General features: G+C 56.2%; 1 protein-coding gene across 1 annotated transcript; it reads right to left on the bottom strand.

Moving 5' to 3' along the window:
- Positions 1–88: 88 nt before the first annotated feature.
- On the bottom strand, positions 89–19,588 carry SLC8B1 (solute carrier family 8 member B1). Its single transcript, XM_081113961.1, has 15 exons — positions 19,385–19,588; positions 15,227–15,379; positions 15,070–15,122; positions 14,888–14,945; positions 14,654–14,759; positions 14,398–14,565; positions 13,397–13,504; positions 12,927–12,989; positions 12,529–12,659; positions 10,369–10,510; positions 9,981–10,102; positions 7,905–8,058; positions 6,811–6,891; positions 6,295–6,359; positions 89–1,171 (listed from the first exon to the last, which is right to left on the bottom strand). Exons 1-15 carry the CDS (start codon positions 19,550–19,552, stop codon positions 974–976), a joined length of 1,770 nt encoding a protein of 589 aa, XP_080970087.1. The 5' UTR covers positions 19,553–19,588; the 3' UTR covers positions 89–973.
- Positions 19,589–23,928: the final 4,340 nt, after the last annotated feature.

Here is a 23,928-nt window from a genome sequence, read left to right as displayed (position 1 = left end):
CAGGGAGGTCCCCTTCCCGGCCCCAGCTCAGCCCCAGCCCCACCCCCACATGTGCCCCAAAGCCCATACATCAGGCCCAAGAACCTTCAACCTTCAAACTTGAAATATTTAATAACTTTTCTTGGGAAGAAAAGACAGCTGAATCCCTTTCCTGCCGGCATAAGGCAATGGGGCAAATGCTTCAGGTGCTAATTGAAGCAGGTCACTGATGGCAGAAGATGCTGGGGGTGGGAGTGGGGGGCGCCTGGTCCTCCCCAGAATGTGGGGGCACTGGAACTGCAGCCCAGGGGTCCCCCTGAGGTAGGCACAAGGCACAAATCCCCTCTGGTTTTGCAGCCGGAAAACCCAACAAGCAGGACACAGGAGTCTGCCTTCAGCCAGTGGGTGGTCCCGGAGGTGGAGCCTAGAGCTGGACCGTCCCCTGTGGCCGCTGTGGGCTGACATGGGCTGACAGTTTGGAGCCCCGGCATCTCGCGGGCCCCACCGTCCCGAGTCCCTACGCCTGGGTTTGGCAGCATGTGAGCCCTGAGACGATGCAGGTGGGCGGCAGGGACACCTACGGGGTGAGGGCACCTACGGGTGGGGCTGGGCCTCTTAGTCGCCTCCAGCCCTGAACACTTCGCGATCCTTCCAACACCAGCCTGAACGGCACCCCATCACCCCCTACACCCCACCTTCGAGAGGCTCGCGATAACAAGGAAGGCTCCTTCCTTCCGCCTGGGACTGCCCGCCCCCTCAGGTCCAGTCTCCACAGCCCCAGAAAGGAGGCTTGGCTTCCTCCCTGCACACGGCAGTGCCTGGGAACCTCTAGCAAAGCGAGCGACCCCTCGATCCAGCCCACACCGCGCTCCCGCCACGCATGCCCGCGCGGGCTCCACCGAAGGCGCCTGGGTCTCCATCCTCATCCATCTTCCAGCTCACCGCCTGCAGTGACACCTGCCGGCCACCAGGTGGACCCGGCGCACAGCTCCACTCACACACTTTTCAAGTGAATCACCCCAAATTCGGTGAGCAGGGCCACCACGAGGAAGCTCCCGTAGAAGAGGAGCAGGCAGACGCCATAGAGCTTGCTCAGCTGGAAGCACTGCAGCGGGACGGCGACCAGGGAACAGACGAGGCTGAGGCCCAGGGCGCCCGCCAAGACCCACACCAACAGGCCCTCGGGCTCCAGCTGCAGGGAGAGAGGCCGGGTCACGATACAGCCGTCGGTCAATCAAACTGACGCGGAGGGCCCCTTGCTAGGGGCCAGCGAAGGCCCCCCCCTCCCCCCTTCAGTGCTTGAAGCCACCTAGTTGTGTGGGAGGCAGTAAGACAGACGTGAGCAGAGCAAGGACGATGGGCCGGGTACAGAAGGTCACGGGGTGGACAGCCCCAGGTGCCTAGCAACCGACAATCAATTGTAGGGTGGGACCTGCCCCAGGGGGACGTTCCTCCCCTACCAACGCTGGTCACTGGGTTCAGACCAGGGCCACGGACCTTTCCTCCCTAGAGAACATCTGGGCCTCAGTTGTACGTCAGCTCCAGGCCCAGATAAGCACCAAAACCAGCCTCGGCTGGGGCTGGCGTCAGGGCCAGGTGCCTGGAATGATGACCCTCTGCCTGGTGCACGCCAAGCAATCAGCGAGACCGCGACCCTGAAAGGACACACCTGGAAAGCTGCTGAATATTCTAGCATCTCCCCTAAAACTGCCCCCCTTAAACCCTTAGGGGGGCCCTACCCGGTTTGCTCAGCGGTTAGAGCGTTGACCTGCAGACTGAAGGGTCCCAGGTTCCATTTCCGTCAAGGGCACGTACCTTGGTTGCAGGCTTGATCCCGGCCCCGGGTTGGGGGGCGTGTGGGAGGCAACCAGTCGATGTGTCTCTCTCACATCATTTCTGTGTCTCCCCCTCCCATTCTCTCTAGAAAATCAATTGAAAAAAATGTCCTCGGGTGAGGATTAACAAAAAAACAAAGAAAAAAAAACCCTCTTAGGACGGAGGAGGACCCTGTGAGCTCTCCCGCTCCCTCTGGGAAGCACGCTGCGCCTTCCCCTTTCCCCGCCCCTTCCTCTTCCTCTTCCTCTTCCTCCTTCCCCCACCTCCCACCCCCCAGGTGCGTTACCATTAACCTCCTCACTCCCAAGCTCCAAGGGCCCTTCCGTTACCTCTTAACTTGCTTCCTAAACTACTTCCTTTTTTAAAAAAATATATTTTATTGATTTTTTACAGAGAGGACGGGAGAGGGATAGAGAGTTAGAAACATCAATGAGCGAGAAGCATCGATCAGCTGCCTCCTGCACGCCCCCTACTGGGGATGTGCCCGCAACCAAGGTACATGCCCTTGACTGGAATCGAACCTGGGACCCTTGAGTCCGCAGGCCGACGCTCTATCCACTGAGCCAAACCGGTTAGGGCAACCTACTTCCTTTTGAAAAAAAATATTTTTATTGATTTCAGAGAGAAATGGAGAGGGGGAGAGAGAGAGAAACATCAATGATGAGAGAATCATTGATCGGCTGCCTCCTGCACGCCCCCTACTAGGGATTAAGCCTGCAACCCGGGCAGGTGTCCTGACCAGGAATCGAGCCGTGACCTCCTGGTTCACGGAACAACGCTCAACCACTGAGCCACGCCGGCCGGGCCTAAGCCCGTTTATCTAGGAATTACTTCTATCTCCGTGATTTACCAAAGAAACGTTCTCTTACAGTCTGGGTCTTGGCTCTGAATCCTTTCCCAGCCAGAACCCAAGGACCGAGGCTGCTGAACCCAGGTTTGCTGTGACCCCATCGGTCCGACACCTGGTGCCCTCATGCCGCCTAAACAGCCTGTGCTCATTTGTTAGGGCAGCCGTAGGGCTCGGGTACAATATGTTCGATATACATCACGTGACACTGTTGAAAAATTCTCAAGCAGCACAGAAAAGGAAATGAAACTGTCCCCACCCACTTCTCCTCCTTCTGGACTTAGCCTGTGTCTAACATAGGCCGAGGATTTAACACTCACAGCCTTTCATCTTCACAACCACCCCTAGGGGGCGCGTCAAAGAGACTGAGTCATCAGTAAGTGACAGAGCCCTGGGGAAGTCCCAGCTCTTAACCAATACCCTGTCCTGCCTCCCCACACAGGGACATGTATGCATGTGCACACAGGTGGGTGCACACGGGTGTCGGTGCACAAACACACAGACCTGTGCGTCAAATCTGAGAACTGGGCTCATACGACAGTGAGCGTTTATGAGCAACCAGTATTTTGTTTCTTTCCCCAATTTTATTATTTTTTAATCCTCACCTGAGGATGTTTCTTCCATTGATTTCTAGAGATAGTGGAAGGAAGAGAGGAGAGAAATGGAAGGGAGGACGGAGAGAGAGAGAGAGAGAGAGAGAGAGAGAGAGAGAGAGAGAGAGAGACATCAACTGGTTGCCTCCCACACAGCCCCCACCCAAGGCTGGGGAACCTGCAACCGAGGTACGTGCCCTTAACCAGGAATCGAACCCGAGAGAGACCCTTTGGTCCACTGAACCAAACCGGCCAGGGCTCACTCCACGGACACCCTTCCTAGACGGCCTTCCCAGGAGCCTGCCTGGCGTCGTAATGAACAGCAGGGGCGTTTTCTACACACAAAGCCAGTGGAATGCACACACACACTCTGGTGGATGAAAGGGGCCACAGGCGGACCTGACAAGCTCAGGGGAGGCCTGCCTGGCGGTCTTGCAAACTCAGAGACCTAAATAACCACAAAGGATGGTCTGAAATTAAACTAAAAGCAGTGATGGTGGGCAGTTACGTCCTAGGCCGGTATCTTCACTGACAAGATCAACCTTTACCTTAACTGAGCCTCTCTGTCTTTTTGCATCTATGATAACACACCCTTGAAACGGCTGGGTAACTTGTAACTTCCCTTTTTCTGGAGCCCCTGGGGCACAACCAAATGTGCTGGGCGCCCGGACAGATACCACAGATTCCTTCATCATCATGTTAATTGATCCTGCACCCACCTAAGTATGTGTCCATCATTTTACTTCTTATCCAATCCCAGGGGTTTCCTCGCTTTGCATTATCCCTCCTCCTTAATCTATCACCAATGAATTTCATGTAACCCACCTACATCCCTTTCCTTTGATTGCAATGTATAAATACAGATGTAACCCGCCGTTCTCCGGAGCACTATCTCAATTCATTGAGGTTCTGCTTCCCGGCATATGTCGGCAGTTTGGCTCAAATAAACTCACAAAAATTCTTTACAGGTTTCAATGGTTTTTTACGTTAACACTCTCATCAGGGGGCCACCCTAAGGCCCCATTATCTGCACCTGCCTGAGAATCGATAAGGAAAGGAATCTTGAAACCCAGGAAGAGTACCAGCAAAATTTGCAGTGTGTTTACCTTTGAGAAAGGCCAACTTTTCAAGCAGGGTAAGTAGCCATTTGCTTCTGGGTGTGGCCTCCGGAAAGGCTGGCCCTCCTGCCGGCTCACTGCAGGTCAGCAGCCACAGAGGCTACTGAAGACTCAGAGCCAGGAGGAAGGTGGGGGCCTCTGCTCCCATCAATACCCACCTCAGCCTCCGGACATTCCAAGAGCGTTCACTCGCTGAGCCCTAAAACCATCCCCGGGGTCCCCGCCTCATCTAATCTCCCCCTCGTTTGGTCTCCCAAGTCACAGCCTTCCGCATAGAGATGCTGGGATAGGAATGCAAACTGTCTGCCTTGCTGTTTGCCCTGCTCAACATTTTAATTTTTTCTAAGTGTTTTCATTGATTTTAGAGAGAGAGGAAGAGAGAAGGATAGACAGAGAGAAACATCAATGAGAGAAACATCATCGATCGGCTGCCTCCTGCTCACCACCCCACCCCCACTGGATCTGACCTCCTGGTTCATAGATCCACGCTCGACCACTGAGTCACACCAGCCAGGCCAATATTTTAAAAGAGCGAAAGTTCACCCGGGAACCTCGATTTCCTCTCTAGAAAACCTGACTACCTGGCCCATGAGGCCCACCTGAACGGCCCAGATGTTTCCATCACCTGCTGGGCCCCGGCCAGCAGTATCTGAATTTTCCACCTTGGGACTGAGTCACTTAAGTGTCCTGCCCTCATCAGTCAGCAGGGAGCTTACATTAAAATGCAGCTGCCCAGCCAAAACCGGTTTGGCTCAGTGGATAGAGCGTCGGCCTGCGGACTGAAGGGTCCCAGGTTCGATTCCGGTCAAGGGCATGTACCTGGGTTGCGGGCACATTCCCAGTAGGGGGTGTGCAGGAGGCAGCTGATCGATGTTTCTCTCTCATCGATGTTTCTAACTCTCTATCTCTCTCCCTTCCTCTCTGTAAAAAATCAATAAAATATATTAAAAAAAAAAAATGCAGCCGCCCAGCCCTAACTGGTTTGGCTCAGTGGATAGAGCGTCAGCCTGCAGACTGAAAGGTCCCAGGTTCGATTCCGGTCAAGGGCATGTACCTTGGTTGCGGGCACATCCCCATTGGGGGGCGTGCAGGAGGCAGCTGATGGATGTTTCTCGCTCATCTATGTTTCTAACGCTCTATCTCTCTCCCTTCCTCTCTGTAAAAAATCAATAAAATATATATTTTTAAAAATAGAAATAAAACGCAGCCACCCAGCCGGGCCCCTGGAATGCCTGGGTCAGGAGGTCTCTTGCAGCCCCTCAGGGAATTCTCGGATCCTCTTGAAGTGAGACCTTTGACCCTCAATGTGTTTCAGAACCTTCTCCACATCTGCTGGAGCCCCGTTCTAGGGCTGTCTCCAACCGATGGCACCTTCGCTCTCCTCACGGCCCGCCCCATGTGGACAGCGTTGGGATGAGGTGTTCAGCCCGGCCCTGACCTCATGAGTGCTTATCCAGGAAGTGGGGGAGGGGTGTGGTGTGGTGATACCACCCTATTTCACAGGTGAGGAAACTGAAGCTCAGAGATGTCCTAACTCATCCAAAGTCATATAGCAGGAGGCTTAACTGATGGGACCGACACCTGAATCCAGGGGCCTCCTGCCCCTTCCCCCCGAACTACAGCTTATCACTCTGAATTGGAAGGAATACATTTTTCCAACCCTACATGCAAAACATTTTAAAGATATTCTACAGATCAGACTTGTCCCGAATTTAGACAAGTCCTCTCCCAGGAAGTGCGAAGTGCTCAGGTGTGAGTCACCTGCTATCCAGAGGACGGGGCGGGGGGGGGGGGGGGGGGGGCGGGGAGGGGGGGGAGGAGGAGAAGGAGGAGGGGGAGGAGGAGGAGGAGGAGGAGGAGAAGAAGGAGGGGACATGGTAAGGAGGTCTGTTGCAGAAGGGTCTGGCCACTGGCCACTCACCTTCACCTCGGCGTGGCCCCTGGAGATCTGCAGCAGGCAGCCCAGGCCCACTCCCACCAGCACATCTGCAGCCTGGCTCAGGAAACTTGCTGGAACCACCCCATAACCCTGACCACACAGCCATTGGCTTTCCCTATGATCTACACCCCCCACCAGCTCCCAAACCCTGCCCGAGACCTCAGCCAGGTCTAGGAGGGCGAGCGTCCAGTGGGCATTTGCACTCAATCCCTGAGGCTCGAATGAGTGACAGACATGCTCAGTGCCTGGTGGGCACTCAGGACATGGGAACCTGAGGCTCGGCCAGGTAAAGTGACCGCCTGTGGTCCACTGGGGGACTGGGACGGAGCACGGGTCAAGGCCACCTCTAGGGACTGCTCAGGGGACACTGCTCAGGCCGGGCCCCTCCTTCCCACCCCAACCTGAGAGGTCAGAGCCGGCTCAGTGGGAACGAAAGGGCCCTGGAGTTACAGCCCCGAGGGTGGGCCTGCGCTGAGAACCGGGCACCGTGAAGGATACTGAAAATGATGCCGCCGAAGCAGGCGGAGAACGCCATCCGGGGGTAGCCCTGGCGGGCCAGCGTGAAATCGGAGAAGACATCTGCGCGGGAACGAGAGAAGGCTGGCGTGGTGAGTGGCTGCCCCGGCCTCCCGGTCACTCACTCCTTCCTTCTTACCCACAGTCCTTCGGCCAACAAACGCAGATAAATGCCCCCTGGGCCTGGCACTAGCTGGCTAGCTATGAGAGGCCACAGCGACCCCTAAGACACAATTCCCTTCCTTCACCCCCCTCTTCTCAGCAGAGGCAACTTTGTGGGTGTGACATGCAACCACTGATTTTCACCTGAGTCCATCTGCTGCTAGCATATTTGGTATCTCCATGCAAATTAGGTATCTCCATGCAAATTAGGTGTCTCCATGCAAATTAGGTGTCTCCATGCAAATTAGGTGTCTCCATGCAAATTAGGTATCTCCATGCAAATTAGGAAAAGGTGAGTGAGAGGAGATTTTAGCCCCCAACACCTTCTTTGGTCACAACCTGGCCAGCCCGACATGGCAGCTGCAGCTAGAGAATTGTGTGTGTATGTATGTGCGAATACCTACACATGTCACACATGCATGCACACACCCTGCCTGACTCTGAGGAGCCACGAGCGTCCATGCAGAGGGGAGCCGCACTGGGCTTCCACAGAACCTCCTGGCTCAGGGCATCCCGATGCCCAGTGATGGTCACTCCAAAAGGCCAGTGGGGCCCTGGCCACTATGGTTCAGTTGGCTGAGCGTCACAGCATATACCAAGAGGTCGCTGGTTCAATTCCCAGTCAGGGCACATGCCCAGGTTGTGGGCTCCATCCCCAGTCAGGGGTGTGCAGGAGGCACCAATCGATGGTTCTCTCTCATTGATGTTTCTCTCTCTCTCCCCCTCTCTCTTTCTCTCTCCCTTCCTCTCTCTCTCTAATCAATAAAAACATATTTAAAAAGAAATAAAAAAAAACGTCAGCGGGCGCTCAGCCCATGCTGAGGGAAGTGCCACTCTGGCTGGGGGAGCGAAGGGCAGAGGGATGTGGCTGTGCTCACCCCGCCCCAGCCCCCGCCCCCCGAGTCCCCAGTCACCTCCGACGCTGTTCCCCCAGGCCAGCAGCGTGAGGCCCAGGACGGTGTTGCTCAGCCGGAAGACCACGCCCAGGGACTGCAAGATGTTCACCACCTCCGTGGCGGCCGCGTTGATCCACAGGGCGCTGGTCAGGAAGCCCAGGAAGGCAAAGATCTGGGGAGGGGACAGCGTGCGGGTGGGACCAAGGCCAGCCCCCACAGACACAGCCTCAGTTCCTCATCTGTGAAACGGGGCAATAACAGTGCCGACTTCTCGAGGTTGTCATGAGCCCATAATGAGTTAATAGATGCAAGGAAACCAGAGCCAAGCACACAGTAAGTGCTCGATACAATGGTAGCTGAATATTGCTATTTCGTGAAGAGGTTCCCATAGCTTTCATCAGATTTCTGGTCTACGGGCCAAATGCCACGGATCATCACAAAAAGAAGCTCCCTGCCCTGGCCGGCGTGGCTCCGGGTATAGAGTGCTAACCCGTGGACTGAAGGGTCCCGGGTTCAATTCCAGTCAGGGACACATGCTGGGTTGCGGGCTCAACCCTTAGTGGGGGCATGCAAGAGGCAGCCAATCAATGCTTCTCTCTCATCACTGATGTTTCTCTCTCCCTTTCCCTTTCTCTCTGAAATCAATATATACAATATATATATATATATATATATATATATATATATATATATATATACACTCTGTTAGCAGTCCCTCCCCAAGCCCCCAACCTTCACCCCAGCCCCTCCCCTCTACTTCCTGTCTCTGTGGATCAGACATGTCATATAAGTAGCCTCACTGACTTCTACAATATGTGGTCCTGTGTGACCACGTGTTCTTAGCACCATGTTTTCAAGGTCCATCCCTGCCAAAGCATGTGTCAGACTTCAAGGACTAGTAAGAAACACTGGCTGAAAACCATTTCTCTACATGAGCAATGAGCTGGGAGTTCGAGCCCTCTGGGTTGGTACATCCCCTCCAAGTTTCTCAAAATAAAAACCACAATTTTTTTTCATCAATAAAAAATTGAAGTGTCGCCGGGCGGGCGTGGCTCAACCTATGAACCAGGAGGTCACAGTTCGATTCCCCGTCAGGGCACAGGCCCAGTTGCAGGCTCGATCCCCAGTAGGGGGCGTTTGCATGCAGAAGGCAGCCTACCATTTAACCCAGCAATTCCGCTCCTAAAAACACACCCAGGAGAAATGAACGCCTATGTCCACACAAACACTGTTATACAGATGTTCACGGCAGCACAATTCATAACATCCCCAAAGTGCAAACAACCCAAATGCCCGTCACCAGATGGATGGACACACAAAAATGTGCTCTGGCCGCATCATAGAATATTATTCAGCCACAAAAAAGACCTATTTACTGATGCACGTTACAATGTAGGTCACCTTTGAAAACATTTTGCTAATAAGGGAAAGAAGCCAGCCACAAAAGACCACAGATTGCAGGGTTCCGTTTATCTAAAATGTCCAGAATAGACAAATCTATAGAGACAGAAGGCAGCCGGGCAGTAGACAGGGGATGGAGGAAGAGGGGCGACAGGGTGGGACTGCTGGATATGGGTTTGCTTTTTGGGGTGATGAAAATGCCCTACAGTTGATAGAGGTGATGGCTGTACAACTCTATGAATATACGGCTGACCCGTGAACAATGCAGGGGCTGGGGGTGCTGACCCCGTGCAGTCGGAAAGTCACGTCTAACTACAGCTGGCCCCTCTGCACCCACGGATTCCCAACTGTGGATCGAGAACACAGTGACCCTTGAACAACACGGATTTGGACGGTGTGGGTCTGCTTATAAGTTCAAGGGTCAACTGTACTAAAAACCACTGAACTGTACATTTCAAATAGGTGAGTTCTATGGTATGAAAATTACATCTCAATAAAATGAAGCTGTTACAAATAAAAAGAGAGAGAGAGAGCAAGTGGACCTTGAACAGGTACAATAGCCCTCAACCGTGGCTTTAAAGACCTGTCATGGCAGAAAGTGGTTCCTGGCCCAACGACCCCAGAGGCGCAGGCAGGACACCTGCTGGGAAGACCTCACGTCCCCCTCCCGGCCCGGAGACCCCCGATTCTTACCCAGTGAAGCCTGGGGGGCTCGCTGTTGGTCGTGGCAAAAAAGGTGACTGCAGCCCAGGCCGTGCCCGCGATCACCACCACGCCCCAGACGGGAAAGAGGCCGCCTATCTCATAGACGCCGTCTGCGGAGGGGTGAGGAAGGGAGCCGGTGCTCGCCACAGCTCCGGCGTGACACCTCCTCCTGGAGGCCCCCCCAGAATGACGGAGGAAGTTGGGGTGAGACCATGACTAGGGAGGCTGGGGTCCCTTACACCAGCACAGAGTAAGTGCCTGCTGGATGTCCAGGGTTCTGCTGCCGGGTGTGGTTGACAAGACAACGCAGGGATGTGGGTGGGGAGGAGGGGTGTGGGCTGGCCTGGGCGGCGGGGTGGGGGGGGCGGGTACTCACAGGCCCCCGACTGCAGCGTCAGGACCAAGACCAGGGGGCTGATCACCAGGTGCAGGCAGTTGAGGGGCCGCTTCCAGTTTCTGTCTTCCTTGTCGGGGTCCACGAGGGGGACGGTGAGCAGCAGCAGGAACTCCACGGGCAGCTGTCAAGTCCGAGAAAGCGGGGAGGTGTCACCAGGGAGACCCGTGTCTGGGCTGGCTGCACCCGGAGCGCGGTTTCTCAAGGTTTTTTTTTAAGTTTATTTTATTTTTTTAAAAAAATATTTTTATTGATTTCAGAGAGGAAGGGAAAGGGGGAGAGAGAGATAGAAACATCAGTGAGACTCATTGATCGGCTGCCTCCTGTACGCCCCACACTGGGGATCGAGCCTGCAACCCGGGCCTGTGCCGACTGGGAATCGAACCGTGACCTCCTGGGTCATAGGTCAACGCTCAACCACTGAGCCACACCGGCCAGGCTCGGTTTCTCAAGGACGCGGCTGCTATCGCCTGGATTAGGCTCCTGCTGCATCACATCGCCCCACACGGCTGCCCTGGGACCACGCAGACCTATTCCCTCCGGCTCTGGGGGACAGAATTCTAAAACCAAGGCTCCTTCTGGCAGCAGGAGGCGAGTTCCCTCGTCTGTTCCAGCTCCCAGGGCGCTGCCTGCGCTCCTTGGCCTGTCTCTCTGAACTGTGCTCCTGGGGTCCCGTCTCCTGAGCTGACCCTCTGCCCCCCTCTTTCCCTGTGAAGACCCCTGTGGTGACACTGGGTCCCTGTAGATAATTCAGATAATCTTGCCATCTCAGGGCCCCGCATCACATCTGCCACACAAGGTAACAATTCCACAGGTTCTGGGACCAGCACAGGGACATCTTGGGGGGGGGTGCCATTATTCAGCCAACCACAGCGCCTCCTCCACTAGTCCTGACAGCCACACCTTCCAGAGGAACACACTGGGGCTCAGAGAGGCCGAGGAACCTCTCTAAAGCCACACAGAGGGTTTATGCAGCTGGATACAGGCCCCACACCTCGTGTTTTCAGCCCGATTCGTAGGAACACTGGCCGAGCGTTCACTCCGTGCTAGGCACCAGACTCAGCCCTGCACACACATTAGTCTATTGAGCTGCCACAGTCACTGTGGGAGGCTGGATTCTGTTCCAATCTTCCATCCCTTCCGGCAACGGAAACAAACACCCACAAGCTTGGTCAAGTGACTAGAGTGTGGCAGGAGGTCGTCCCCTGTCCCATTTCCGTTGACCGTGGCCACGGCACTTGCTGCGACCGAAGGGCTGTTGGTGAATGGGAGGTAAGCAGAGGCTGCAAATGTGCTTGTGAACTTTGCCTCGGTCTCTTCCGCCAAGAAAACAGCACAATCCCAAGAACCCACTGGCCCCAGAAGGAGCTGTGGGGCAGACTGACCGCGGACCACAGCCTGGAAGGAGAGTCACCCCTAGATGACCCAAAAGGTTGCCACTGTAAGTCCATGAGGTTCTGGGGTCATTTGTTACGCAGCTTTGTTGCCACAGTAACTTCCTGATACAACCACTGCAGAAGAAAGGCATCATCATTACCCCCAGTTGACAGTGGAGGAAAGTGAGGCTCAGAGAGGTGGTGTGACTTGCTCAAGGTCATGATGCAGCCAGAGCCACCGTGGGGTGCAAATATAGTTCCTTATGTGCCCGCCGGGACTGAGGGACCCTAAAATGGGCACACGGTGGAGGTTCCAGGTTCCTCCAGGAGGAGAGAAGGGCTGTGAGTGTGCCCACTGACTTCTTGTCCGGGGGAGGGAAGGCATTTGGACTCCAGCCTGCGTAGCCCTGCTCACATCCAGCCCTCAGGGGTCATGCAGCCCAGGGAAGTGACAGGTGATTAGAAAACTCTATCTTGTTCTCACTGGAACCCACCTTGACCCAGTCTCCCACCCAGACCGAGGTCCCCGCCCTCACCCAGGCAGGAGGGGTCCCCTCCTCTTCTCTCCCTGTCCCTGGGCAGACGCTCTCCTCCGTGGGGGACTGAGCCCCAGGTCAGGCCATCAGCCAAGCTCAATGACTCAATTTCCCCACCAAGTCCCAGGTTATCTAATTCCAGGAGGGTCTCAGCAGTCCTCGCTGAGTTAGAGAAGGTTGAGTGGCCACCGTCACGAAGCCAGGGGCCCAGTTCCAGGGCCCTCTCCTACCTTGAGCACCTTGAGGACCCTCCAGTACGCCGGCTTGTTCCTCCACTTCCTGCAGTCCAGGGGGTTGAGGGCCTGGACCAGGATCTGAGCCGTGGTCTCCTGGTAGAAAAGCAGCGGCTGGTACTCTTCCCCTGGGGACAAGGCAGGGAGGGGCAGGTGTCGGGCTGGCTCAGCCTCCAGCAAAGCCTCTCCGCTCCCACCAGTGCTCCCCACCCTCGGAAGGAGGAAGCAGAAGGGCCTGGTGGCAGGGAGGTGAACTGGCCCACAGCTCAGCCGGGTGCGGTGGGAGGGGAGGCTGGTTTGCAGCCTTGTTCCTGGAGCCTGGAACCTCTCCACCACCCCCCCCCCACCCAGCCCTGGTGCCCCCACCCCAGCTGAGCCCAGGGCCCTGGACTCACGGTAGTCATAGCTGGTGGTGGTAGAAGACACCCGATCCTCCTCCTCGGAATCCGAGAGCATCTCTGGAGGAGAGAGGGGCGTGTCACACCAGCCAGAGCCCAGACCCTCCCCATCCCTGCCCAGAGCAGGCCCCCCGGGCAGCTGGGAGGGTGCAGGGGCCAGACCCTCTGGAGTTGGGATTGCTCAGCCATCGCCACGCGCTCAGGAATCCTTACAGAGCCAGGAAGGCTAACGGGCAGAGCCGAACGCGAGGATGGAGCTAGTAGACGCGGACAAGGCCAGGGAGGGGAGACCTCCCCAGCGCAGGCAGGAGCACGAGGTGGGTCTTCGAGTAGAAAAAGCACGAAGAGGAGATGGGCAATGGCCAAGGCCTCGGAGAGGTCAGGCAGCAGCGAAGGGCGCGGGGGGAGGGGGGAGGGGGGGGACAGCCTCCACGGGGCCTCTCGTGGGGGACAACACAGACCCTCACCTGGAGTAGCTGGCATGGAGGAGACCAGGGACCGCCTCCGCTGCCACCGGTAGATCCAGGTGCAGAGAACCACCGTGACCACGTAGAAAACATACAAGCCCAGGTAACCTGCAGCCAGGGGTGTGTGTCACCAAGGGGCGTCCTGGCTGCAGGGCCCCGGGAACAGGGCTGCCCGTCCCACTGCTGGAGCCTGTTGGTGGTGGCTGTGTGTGTGCACCCTGCCCAGTGTCAGTAAGTGGGGCTCCCGCCCCCCGCCCCCACCTTCCTTGACCCACCATCCCTTCCTGCCGCCCTGCACCCTAACAATCCAACAGTCAAGGAAGGCCCTGAGGCTTGGCAGACAGTGGCCTCCCACTCAGGTGCTCCAGCCGGTGTCCTGCTCTGGGCCCTGGAGGCGGGGCCGGCAGCCGGCACCTCTGAGCTCTGCTGCCCAGGTGACAGCCACCAGAGGCCTGGCAGCAAGTGAAAAGGCGGCGGGAGAGTGTGGGCATCCCCCCTCCCCCGCGTGGTGCCCGGCTCTGGCAGGCCTGTGACCCGCCAGGACTGCTGCTCATGGGGGTGGGGGAGGTGCCAGCCACCCGCTCCCTGCTCCTTCGGGCGAGGGGGGAACGGCTCCCATGGGGCGGGTCCCTGGGTGCCTGTGCATCCCCAAGCCCCTGGCTGCTTTCCTTAACCGCCTGCAACTGTCCCTCATCCCGGCCACCTGAGCCACGGGACGGACTGTGTGCGCTGCTGGTACCCTGATCGCCACGGCCGGCATCCTGGCTCCACTGCTTGTTAACATTTGAAATTGTGCAAAGTCTGAACACAGCCCCTGGCTCCGCCTGGCCCCTGTGGTTACCCGGACCACACGTGCCTTTTCTGACTCAAACCCTACCTGAGCGGGGCTCCCATCGCTGGGCACCAGAGGAGCCCTGTGCCCTGCTGGCCACCCCGTCCCGTCCCCCTGTGCCTCCCGCCTCTCAGCCCTGGGATGACCGCGCCTGGCCCTGTGTGCTCACCCAGGGCCCAGGCCAGCGTGACCCGGCCGCGGTAGAGGGCGGTGAAGGTCAGGAACACGGCCGCCATGTAGAACACGATGTCTCTGAGGAAGGGCCTGGAGGCGGCCGTGAAGGGGCGCAGGATGGCGATGCCGCCCGCCACCACGGTGGTCACCAGCACGCCCGCGCCTGGAGGAGAGGCCAAGCGCTCAGCCCCCCCCACCCTGCGCCTCCCCCTCCTGCCCCACCACCGCCCGCAGCCAGGGACCGCTCCTACCGAACAGGGCCCCGAAGGCCAGGCCGGCCGTGTGTGGGTCCGAGAAGGCCACCAGGGCGCTGAAGATATCGGGCGCACCATTGCCAAACGCCAGGAAGGTGACGCCATGGGGGAGCGTGTCAAGGGGGGTCAGTGCAGAGGCCCCAGCCTGCCAGGCCTCTCCTGGGGCTGCCACCCGTGTCCCCGCCCTCCCGCCCTCCGCCCTCCCGCCAGGGCGCAGGACCCAAAGGATACTGCCACATTGTGGGACAGCTTGAGCGTCGTAGAAATCGCTGACAAGTTCGGGCAGAAACTGCGGAGAAACAGCAAATGGTGAGGACACCATAGTGAGGGACCCCCTGTGCCCACCCTTCCCCCAAACCTGGGGTTGCCCCAAGGTCAGCCTCCCAAGACCCCTGAGCCCAAGGCCAACTCACAACTTCTCCGCAGTGACCCCCAGAATCAGAAAGAGGTAGAGCAGCCAGAAAGCCTGGGTGGGGCCAGAGAGGGAAAGGTTAAGTCCAGCCTGGGCCACCGGCCCCGCCCACCGGCCCCGCCCACCAGCTCCCCAGCAGCTCCCCAGCAGGGCCTCACATAGAGGGTGATGGCCAGAGGGAGGAGGCTGGGGGGGAAGTGGCAGAAGATGCCTTCCAGGTAGTCCAGGTAGCCCCCCTCGCTGCGGCAGTCAGGGTTGGTCCGGATGAAGTCACAGCGGTCGGAAGCGTTCAGGCCACACACATCACGACACTGCAGGAAGGGGGGGGGTGGGACTCAGAGGTCCACACGCCAAGGGTGGCCAGACCGGGCCCACCTACACAGCTAGGATGACCCCCTGCAGCCTGCTCTCTCCTGCACACTGTAATCTTCTAAAAATAAACTTGTGATGGAAATTAACACAAGCAATTCATGAATACATGTTTGTTTCAAACAAGAACAATAAACAATAAAGAAAGATTTCTAGATTTCCCCTCCTTATCCCTGCCGAACATAATCCCACCTCTCTCCAGAGATCCTGCCATGATCAGTGGGAAGCGCACCCTTACAGTCATTTCTCAGTTCGATGACAGTTGGACATGCACCCTATTTTACAGTTTGGTTTGTTTTACAGAAACGGATCCATCCCAGGCGTCTCCCTACGGAGCACTCCTGTGCCCTTCTCACACTCCACAGGTGTATTTCCCTCGCCCTCTCTTTCTCCTAAGCTCCATCGGCCCTTCCTTTGCCTCTATAACTTGTTTCTTGAGCCCATTTCTACAGATCACTTCTACTTGTGACTTTCTAAACAAACCTTCTCTGTGCTATAGATGAGGACGCTAAAGAAACAGACGCATCCTAAATCTCTTCTCCCTGTGATTTGCTTTTACCACTTCACGTATTTGCCATATCCTATATAATAAAAGGCTAACATGCAAATTGTCCCCATGGGCAGGAGTTTGACCAACAGGGAGTTAGACGTGCGCTGACCACTAGGGGGTGGCACGGAACATGGTGGGCGTCAGCAATGCGGCCCTGGCAGTGGGTGGCAATGGAGGCACTGCCGGCCCCCAATGAGAGTGGGACCATGGCAGGATGGTGGAGCAGGTGAGTGGGCAGCTGCCAGGCCAAGGTGGGTGCAAAGGGAGCGCCCTCAGGGACACTCCGACCCAGGGGCGCAAGGCGGGTGCGAAGGGAGGCCCCGGCTGGCAGCCGGCAGCCAGCAGCCACTAGAGACCTTACCTGTGCACAAATTTGTGCACTGGGCCTCTAGTACTGCCATCCTGATATACAGTGATGAAGAGGGTGATAAAAGTCAAAACACTCTGAGTGCCAGGAGCTTAAATGCATCTCAATTAATCTGCACAACAACCTTGTGAGGAAGGTACTGTTATCATGCCCACAGACAGATGAGGAGAGTAAGGCCGTGTCCTGGTTCCACTCCAAGGTAGTCAGGGCTGGAACCCAGCCATTTGAGGCTCTAGAAACCCTACTCCTATCACAGCCCCTGCCTCACTGCAGTCACTTTTTTTGGTTTTGTTATGTTAATCCTCACCTGAGGATATTTTTCCATTGATTTTTAGAAAGAGTGGAAGGGAGCGGAGAGAGAGAGAGACATTGATTGGTTGCCTGTAGCACATGCCCAGGGCGGGGATCATGTCTGCAACCGAGGTGTGTGCCCGTGACTGGAATAGAGCCCGGGACCCTTCAGTCTGTGGGCTCACGCTCTATCCACTGAGCCAAACTGGCTAGGGGCTCACTGTCGTCTTTTTTTTTTTTTTTTTAAATATATTTTATTGATTTTTTACAGAGAGGAAGGGAGAGAGATAGAGAGTTAGAAACATCGATGAGAGAGAAACACCGATCAGCTGCCTCCTGCACATCTCCCACTGGGGATATGCCCGCAACCCAGGCACATGCCCTTGACTGGAATCGAACCTGGGACCTTTCAGTCCGCAGGCCGACGCTCTATCCACTGAGCCAAACCGGTTTCGGCCACTGTCGTCTTTTTAACAGCACCCCAGTATTTCATACTATGAATGGTCCATGGTGGAGATAACATTTCCCTACCATGGGCATTTGGGTGTGCCTAATTTCCCAATAACACCAGCAATGAACTTCTTTACACATGACTCGCCAGGCACACACGAGACAATTTTGTCGGAGAGAATTCCAGAAGTGAAAGTGCTGAGTCAGAGCTGATCCTAGCCTGGGTTCCTCCGGAGGCAACCCCGAGACAAGAAGTTGCAGGAATACCTCATCTTAGGGCGCTTTGCAGATCTGCCTTTATTACAGGGGTGTCTGCGGCAGCCCTGCGTGCAGCAAGTCCATTGGCGCCGTTTTTCCACGAGTTCAAACCCTGATTCTGCCCCTTCCCTCGTGGCCAACTTCCCCTCCCGGGACCTCAGCGTCCGCATCTATAGCACAGAGATAATCATACCCATGTCAGGGGTTTTCGGGAGGACTTGGTGAGCTTGGCCCAGTGCTCGATAAGTCCGAGATAATCTCTCACAAACTACAGTTGGCCCCGGTTTCCCTGCACCCAGCCAAGCACACCCCAGGAGGCAGCCGTCCATTGTATGACCACAGTAACCACAAATTGCTTTCCCCATCGGTGAAATGGCCTAATTACCCGTTCGCCAGCCTCAGAGGGCGAGCAAGAAAGCACTTAGCAGCCCCATAAAGTTGGTGCAGGCGCTAGACACTCAGCCCGTTGGTACAAGTGGGGAGGAACCGCTGAAGAAAATACAGGCAGAACTTCTGCCCCTGCAGCTGGAGGGGACTGGGGGGCAGGGGTGGGGGGGACGTTATCTTGAGCAGACCCTGCCTTTAGTCATTCACCCCTAATCCACTGTGACCTCTCCACCCCTTACAGACCTCAGAACAGAATGATGCAAGTTCTCAATGGCCCACACCCTCCCTGCCTTGGGAGAAAACCTGTTTGCCTCTCACCCCAGGGACCCGTTGCTTCTCACTCAGTGCATCGAAGCCAATGTCATCACCATCCGCCCAGTGGCTGAGGTCAGGAATCTAAAGCCATCCTGACTCCTCTCTGTCTTCCACCGCTACGCCCTCCAGCTAATCCATCCCAATTATTGCGCCTCTGACATTTATCCAAATCTCACCACTTCTTTCCTACCTCCCAGACCCACCATCTGCCTCCCCACTGGTGCCCTTGCTATCACTCTTATCCCTCTCAATCCATTCTCCCCAGAGAAGCCAGAGAGATCCTTTGAAAAAAATAAGTCTGGCCATAACCGGTTTGGCTCAGTGGATAGAGCGTCGGCCTGCGGACTCAAGGGTCCCAGGTTCGATTCTGGTCAAGGGCGTACCTAGGTTGCGGGCACATCCCCAGTAGGGAGTGTGCAGGAGGCAGCTGATTGATGTTTCTCTCTCATTGATGTTTCTAACTCTCTATCCCTCTCCCTTCCTCTCTGTAAAAAAATCAATATATATTTTTTTATATAAATAAATCTGATTTTGACATACCTCTGCTTAAAACCCTCCATTGGCTCTTCACTATCATAAAACAAGTCTAACCTCCTAGCCTCAGCATGTGAGGCCTTTTATAATCTGACCACCACAACCTCTCCATCCTTATCTGTTAACTCTCTCCCCCTCACTCTGTTACGGCCATTCTGGCCTCCTCATTCCTATAGGAACATACTAAACTTGTTTTTCCATCAGAACCTTTGTACTTGTCATTCTCTTCTGCCTAGAATGCTCTACCCCCAGAGGTCTGTACAAGTGGCTTCTTTTCTTCATTCAGGGCGTGGCTCATAGAAGCCATCTGGGACCACCCAATCTGAAACAGTTGGAAATATACCCTCCCCTTACAGCCCCGCCTCCCCAATATTACTTGATCCTATTTGCAACATCTTACCACCTGAAGCTTACATATTTTTACTGATTTCAGAGAGGAAGGGAAAGGGAGAGAGAAAGAACATCAATGATGAGAATCATTGATCAACTGTCTCCTGCATGCCCCCTACTGGGGATCCAGCCCCCAACGGGGCATATGCCCTTGACTAGAATCGAACCCCGGACCCTTCAGTCCACAGATCAACACTCTATCCACTGAGCCAAGCTGGCTAGGGCACATGCTTACTTCTTTATCTGAGCTCCCAGGACACTGTCAGCTCCATGAAGGCAGGGATTTCTCTCTCTATTGTTCCCTGGTATATCCCAGGGATCCGCTTAGTGCCTGGTACATAGTAGGTGCTCAATAAATATTTGTGGATTGAATGAATTCACCCCCACCTGATGCCAGCTTTCCGCCTGGATACTCACATCTACCACGGGGGTCTGGTTCACACCAGAGGCTGGAAATGGGGGGCTGGTGTGGGCCCCTGTAGATAGGCCACTGGCCACAGACACTCTGTCCACCATCAGCAGCACACAGAGCCAGCACAGCACCCAGTGCCCATTCCGTCGTCCGCCGGCCATCAGCCCCCACGGGGCCTGGCCTTCACCCTCTGCTTCCCCTTCCGCGGTGGTTCAGTTTCAAATGGCTGGCAGCTCCGGCCGCTATAGGTTGGGGGTGAGAAGGAGGGACAGTGTCACTAAAGACCCCAAGACCCAGCAGGAGGGGCCTGCAAACTTTTTCAACTGAGGAACTGCCCTCCTTCCTCCCCCACCCCCCAAAAGAAAACCAAGGTAGAAACACACTAGCACCCATGGCCTCATTGCATCCCCCAACTCGCCTAGAGGGGGGTGCTAGTGCTCCCAGTCTACCCAGGAGCCACCTGGAGGCAGAGCCAGAGGTCGCCTCCTCCTCTAGGACTGGGAACAACTCAGGAGCAGTTACAGTCCCCGCCCCTTTTACAGAGGAGGGAGCAGGGCTCAGAGAAGTTGCTCCAGCTGCCCGAGGCCACACAGCGAGGAGGTCGCAAAGCCAACAGTGCCTTTGATGTGGAGATCGAGGCCCAGAGGGAAGCGAATTGCTCAGTCACAGCCTGTTAGCAGATTCCGGCTGGACTCAGCCCTTTCCCTAAACATCAGGGCAAAAAACAACTTCGTTTTTCTTCCTAAGAAAAACTGGGGGGCTGAGGGGGGGACCTCTGGCACATTCATTTCCTTCTCTGGGCTCTCCCACACGTCATGGATGAGCAGGTTCTATTTTTGCCAGCAAGAAAAACACCGCCCAGAAAACAACGTTGTTTTTTGTAATCCTTTGCACAGGCGTTTCTCAACGCCCTGGCAGGGGCGGGAGGAGGCCGGGAGGAAGAGAGGGAGAGGGAAGGGGCCGAAGCACCAGCACAGCATCTTTCCTCACCTGTTGGCTCGAACCCCCTTTGCTGTCCTGAACTTCACTTGTCACCGACTTGGAAGCGCTGACCCGCAGCCAGAGACTCCCGGCTTCCAATATCGGGGCGATCACTTCCAACCCCCGAGCCTCTGGTTCGCCCGTAGCCTGGAGACAAACGCTGGCCCCTCGGAACACACAACGAGGGCTCGATAAATGCTCGCGCCTTCGGTGCCCCCAGCGCGAGGATCCGCACGCGCCTCCTCTTTCTGGGGCGCGGGTTTCGTGTACTCAGTCCGGGGGGGGGGGGTCTAGGGGGCGGCCTCCTGCGCACCCACCGGCGCCCAGCGCTCCCCCGACGCTCGCAAGTTGTGCAAACCTCAGAGGAGGGCGCGGGGCGGGACCCCGGGGCCGCGACCACCTCGGCGGCTGCACTTGGTAGACACGCGATTCCGAGACCCTCCAGGTGCTGCTGCGCAAACCCGACCGAGGCTGAGAAGTTGCACTCGGAGCGCCGGTCTGCCTAGCGGGCGGACAGGCTCCTCGTACCTCGTGCAGGGCCTCGGACCCGCCACCTCCGAGCCTCGACTTCGCGGGGCCTCGCACGGCCTTCCCGGTCCCCGCCCGCTGTCCCGCGCCACCCAGCCTCCCGCCCCCGACACCGCCCGCCCCGGCGGTTGTGTCCGGGCCGGTCCCGGAGCTGGTCCCAGGCTCGCCCCGCTCGGGCCCCGCCCCTTACACGGCCCCGGCCCGAGGACACGCCCCCTAGAGCTCGCCCCGCCCCTGCCCTTAAAGGCACAGGCTCCCCGGGAGGTCCTGAGGGTCTAGCAGTCTCACTCGCCACCCTCTTCTGAGCCCACTGTCTGCCCATAGGTTCTGCTTTCGCCGCTAAAGCAGAAGCGAGCTGAAATCAGATGAGTTAAGGCAGCAGGAGTCCAGAGAGGGGAAGTTAAAAGGTGAAACTAAAGGGTTCTGTTCCCGAGGGAGGGGCAGGCAAGAAGACGCCAAAATGTTTCTGATCACGGACAGTGATTAGGAGTATTGGAGATGGCCCCAGGTGGGAGCGCCCCGCCCTGCCCACAGATATTCCAGCTGTCCTGCCCGCACGCCTCTATCTGAGAAAACCCCTAACTGGGTTGAGCATTTGCCTCTAGTCCAGCGGTTCTCAACCTGTGGGTCCGACCCTTTGGGGGTCGAACGACCCTTTCACAGGGGTCGCCTAAGACCATCGAAAAACACATCTATAATTACATATTGTTTTTGTGATTAATCACTATGCTTTAATTATGTTCAATTTGTAACAATGAAAATACATCCTGCATATCAGATATTTACATGACGATTCATAACAGTAGCAAAATTACAGTTATGAAGTAGCAACGAAATAATTTTATGGTTGGGGGTCACCACACCATGAGGAACTGTATTAAAGGGTCGTGGCATTAGGAAGGTTGAGAACCACTGCTCTAGTAGCATAGCTTTTTTTGTTGTTGTTAATCCTCAATTTTTTCCCATTGATTTTTAGAGAGAGTGGAAGGGAGGGAGTGGGGAAGGAGAGAGAGATTGGTTGTCCAGGAATCCATCCTGCAACCCAGGTATGCGCTCTTGACCTTGAATCAAACCCACAACCCTTCTATGCTCTGGGGAACACTCTAACCACTGAGCAACACCGCCAAGGGCTAGTAGCATAGCTTTTGAGAGAGGAAGGCAGCCTCGCTGGTGTGGCTCAGTGGATTGAGCATCATTCCATTCACCAAGAAGTCACTGGTTCAATTCCAGGTCAGGGCACATGCCTGGGTTGCAGGCTTGATCCTCAGTAGAGGGTGTGTAGGAGGCAGTTGATCGATATTTCTTTCTCTCTTTTCCTCTCTCTAAAATCAATTTTTAAAAATAAAGAGAGAGAGAAAGAGAGAGGAAGGCAAATAGATCAAGACAGGGGAATTAGTGATCTGCTTGTCCCGGCCTCCTGGGGAAGTTCTGGTCATTTCTGTCTTCCTGCCACTGGCCTGGGGAGAGCTCGGGGCTGGGACAGGGTGATGAGGCTGGGAGCCAGCGTCTCCTCCCAGGCGCTCCTCCGGCCCCACACCCACGTCCACAGTTGCACACATCTCATTCCACCACCTTTAAGTCTGCCCACTTCCTCAGCACCTGCAGGACGGAGGCCCAGCTCGGAGCCTGGCGTCGGAGGCCCTCACCTTCCAGCCCTAGGACCCCTCTCTCGCTTCCTCTTTCACCCCCACCTCCATCCCCTCCTGCTCCAGCCCTGGGCGTGCTCCCCCTTCTCTGAACACCCTGCTCCTTCTGAGTCCTCTGCCCGGTGCCAGCCCTTCCCTCTCCCCTGCCCTCATGTCGCCAGGCCCGGCCCAAATGCCTCTGCCTCCAGGTGGTCTTCCACCCTCCTCCCGGCCCCTGCACCCCTGAGGTGTCTCACCTTTAGAGAGAGTACATGACGTGTTTGGAATCTCACAGCCTCGGGCTTCTGTGCGACCTTCGGTAACATTTACACTCTCTGAGCCTTGGTTTTGTTCCCTGTCAAATGGGGATGAAGTAGTGTCTCTCTCATGGGGCCCTTGCATGATGAAACAACACTGGATCGAGCCCCAAGCCCCATGCCTGGTGCTGGGTACACGTTCCTTCATTGGAAGGCATTGTGTTGTTTGTTTGTTTGTTGTTCTTTAATATATCTTGATTGATTTCAGAGAGGAAGGCGAGGGAGAGAGAGATAGAAGCATCAATGATGAAAGAGAATCACTGATCGGCTGCCTCCTGCACGCCCCATACTGGGGACCGAACCCACAAACTAGGCATGTGCCCTGACCGGGAACTGAACCGTGGCCTCCTGGTTCATGGGTTGATGCTCAACCACTGAGCCACACCAGCTAGGGCAGAAGGCATTGTTGTTGCTATTATTCCATTGATCCTACAATGACTTACCTGCCGGTGTCCCCCAGCAGCTAGGAGCACCTCACAGCAAGGGGCAGGCCCCTCTGGTCCCGTGTCTGGACAACCGGCACACAGGCTCTCACAGGTAGAGTCTGTGTGTGGGAATAACAGCCTGCCCCAGCTCCCCTGCTGCCTGAGGAAGTGGCTCCGAATGGCTGAGTTTGGAGCCTAAGTCCTTCTTCCCTCAGGGACCCTGCCTCTGGAACTCCGGGCCCGGCGGCCAGGGGGAGGCCTTGATGTCGCCATCCTAGGCCAGCTGGGCAGCCAGGCCACTCCCTCCCTGCCTCCCAGAGGCCAGGGAGGGGAGGGGTGTGTGGAGAATGAGCGCCTGTGGGAAGAAGCCTGGAAAGATCCAAGGAAAAGAATCGCTGGACACAGAGCAGGGAGGTAACTGTGGTCTGGAACACAGTCCTGGTTTGCCTCTGCTCTGATGGACAGGATCCGTGTTAGGGCCTCTGTCCACCTGGGAAAGGCCATTTGACATCACGCATTCACAGGCCCGAGGCCCGGACGCACTGAGATTATGTGTGCAGACCCCCAGCCCATGGCTTGGTATTTGTAAAAGCTGAATGGATGGAAGCCGGAAGGGGTCCCCTTCACCACCGAGGTCCCGCATCACTCAGAGACAGGCCAG

This window comes from Myotis nattereri (assembly GCF_964212035.1).
Source record: "Myotis nattereri genome assembly, chromosome: 19".
NCBI lineage: Eukaryota > Metazoa > Chordata > Mammalia > Chiroptera > Vespertilionidae > Myotis > Myotis nattereri.
This window is presented reverse-complemented; position numbering and strand designations above follow the sequence as displayed.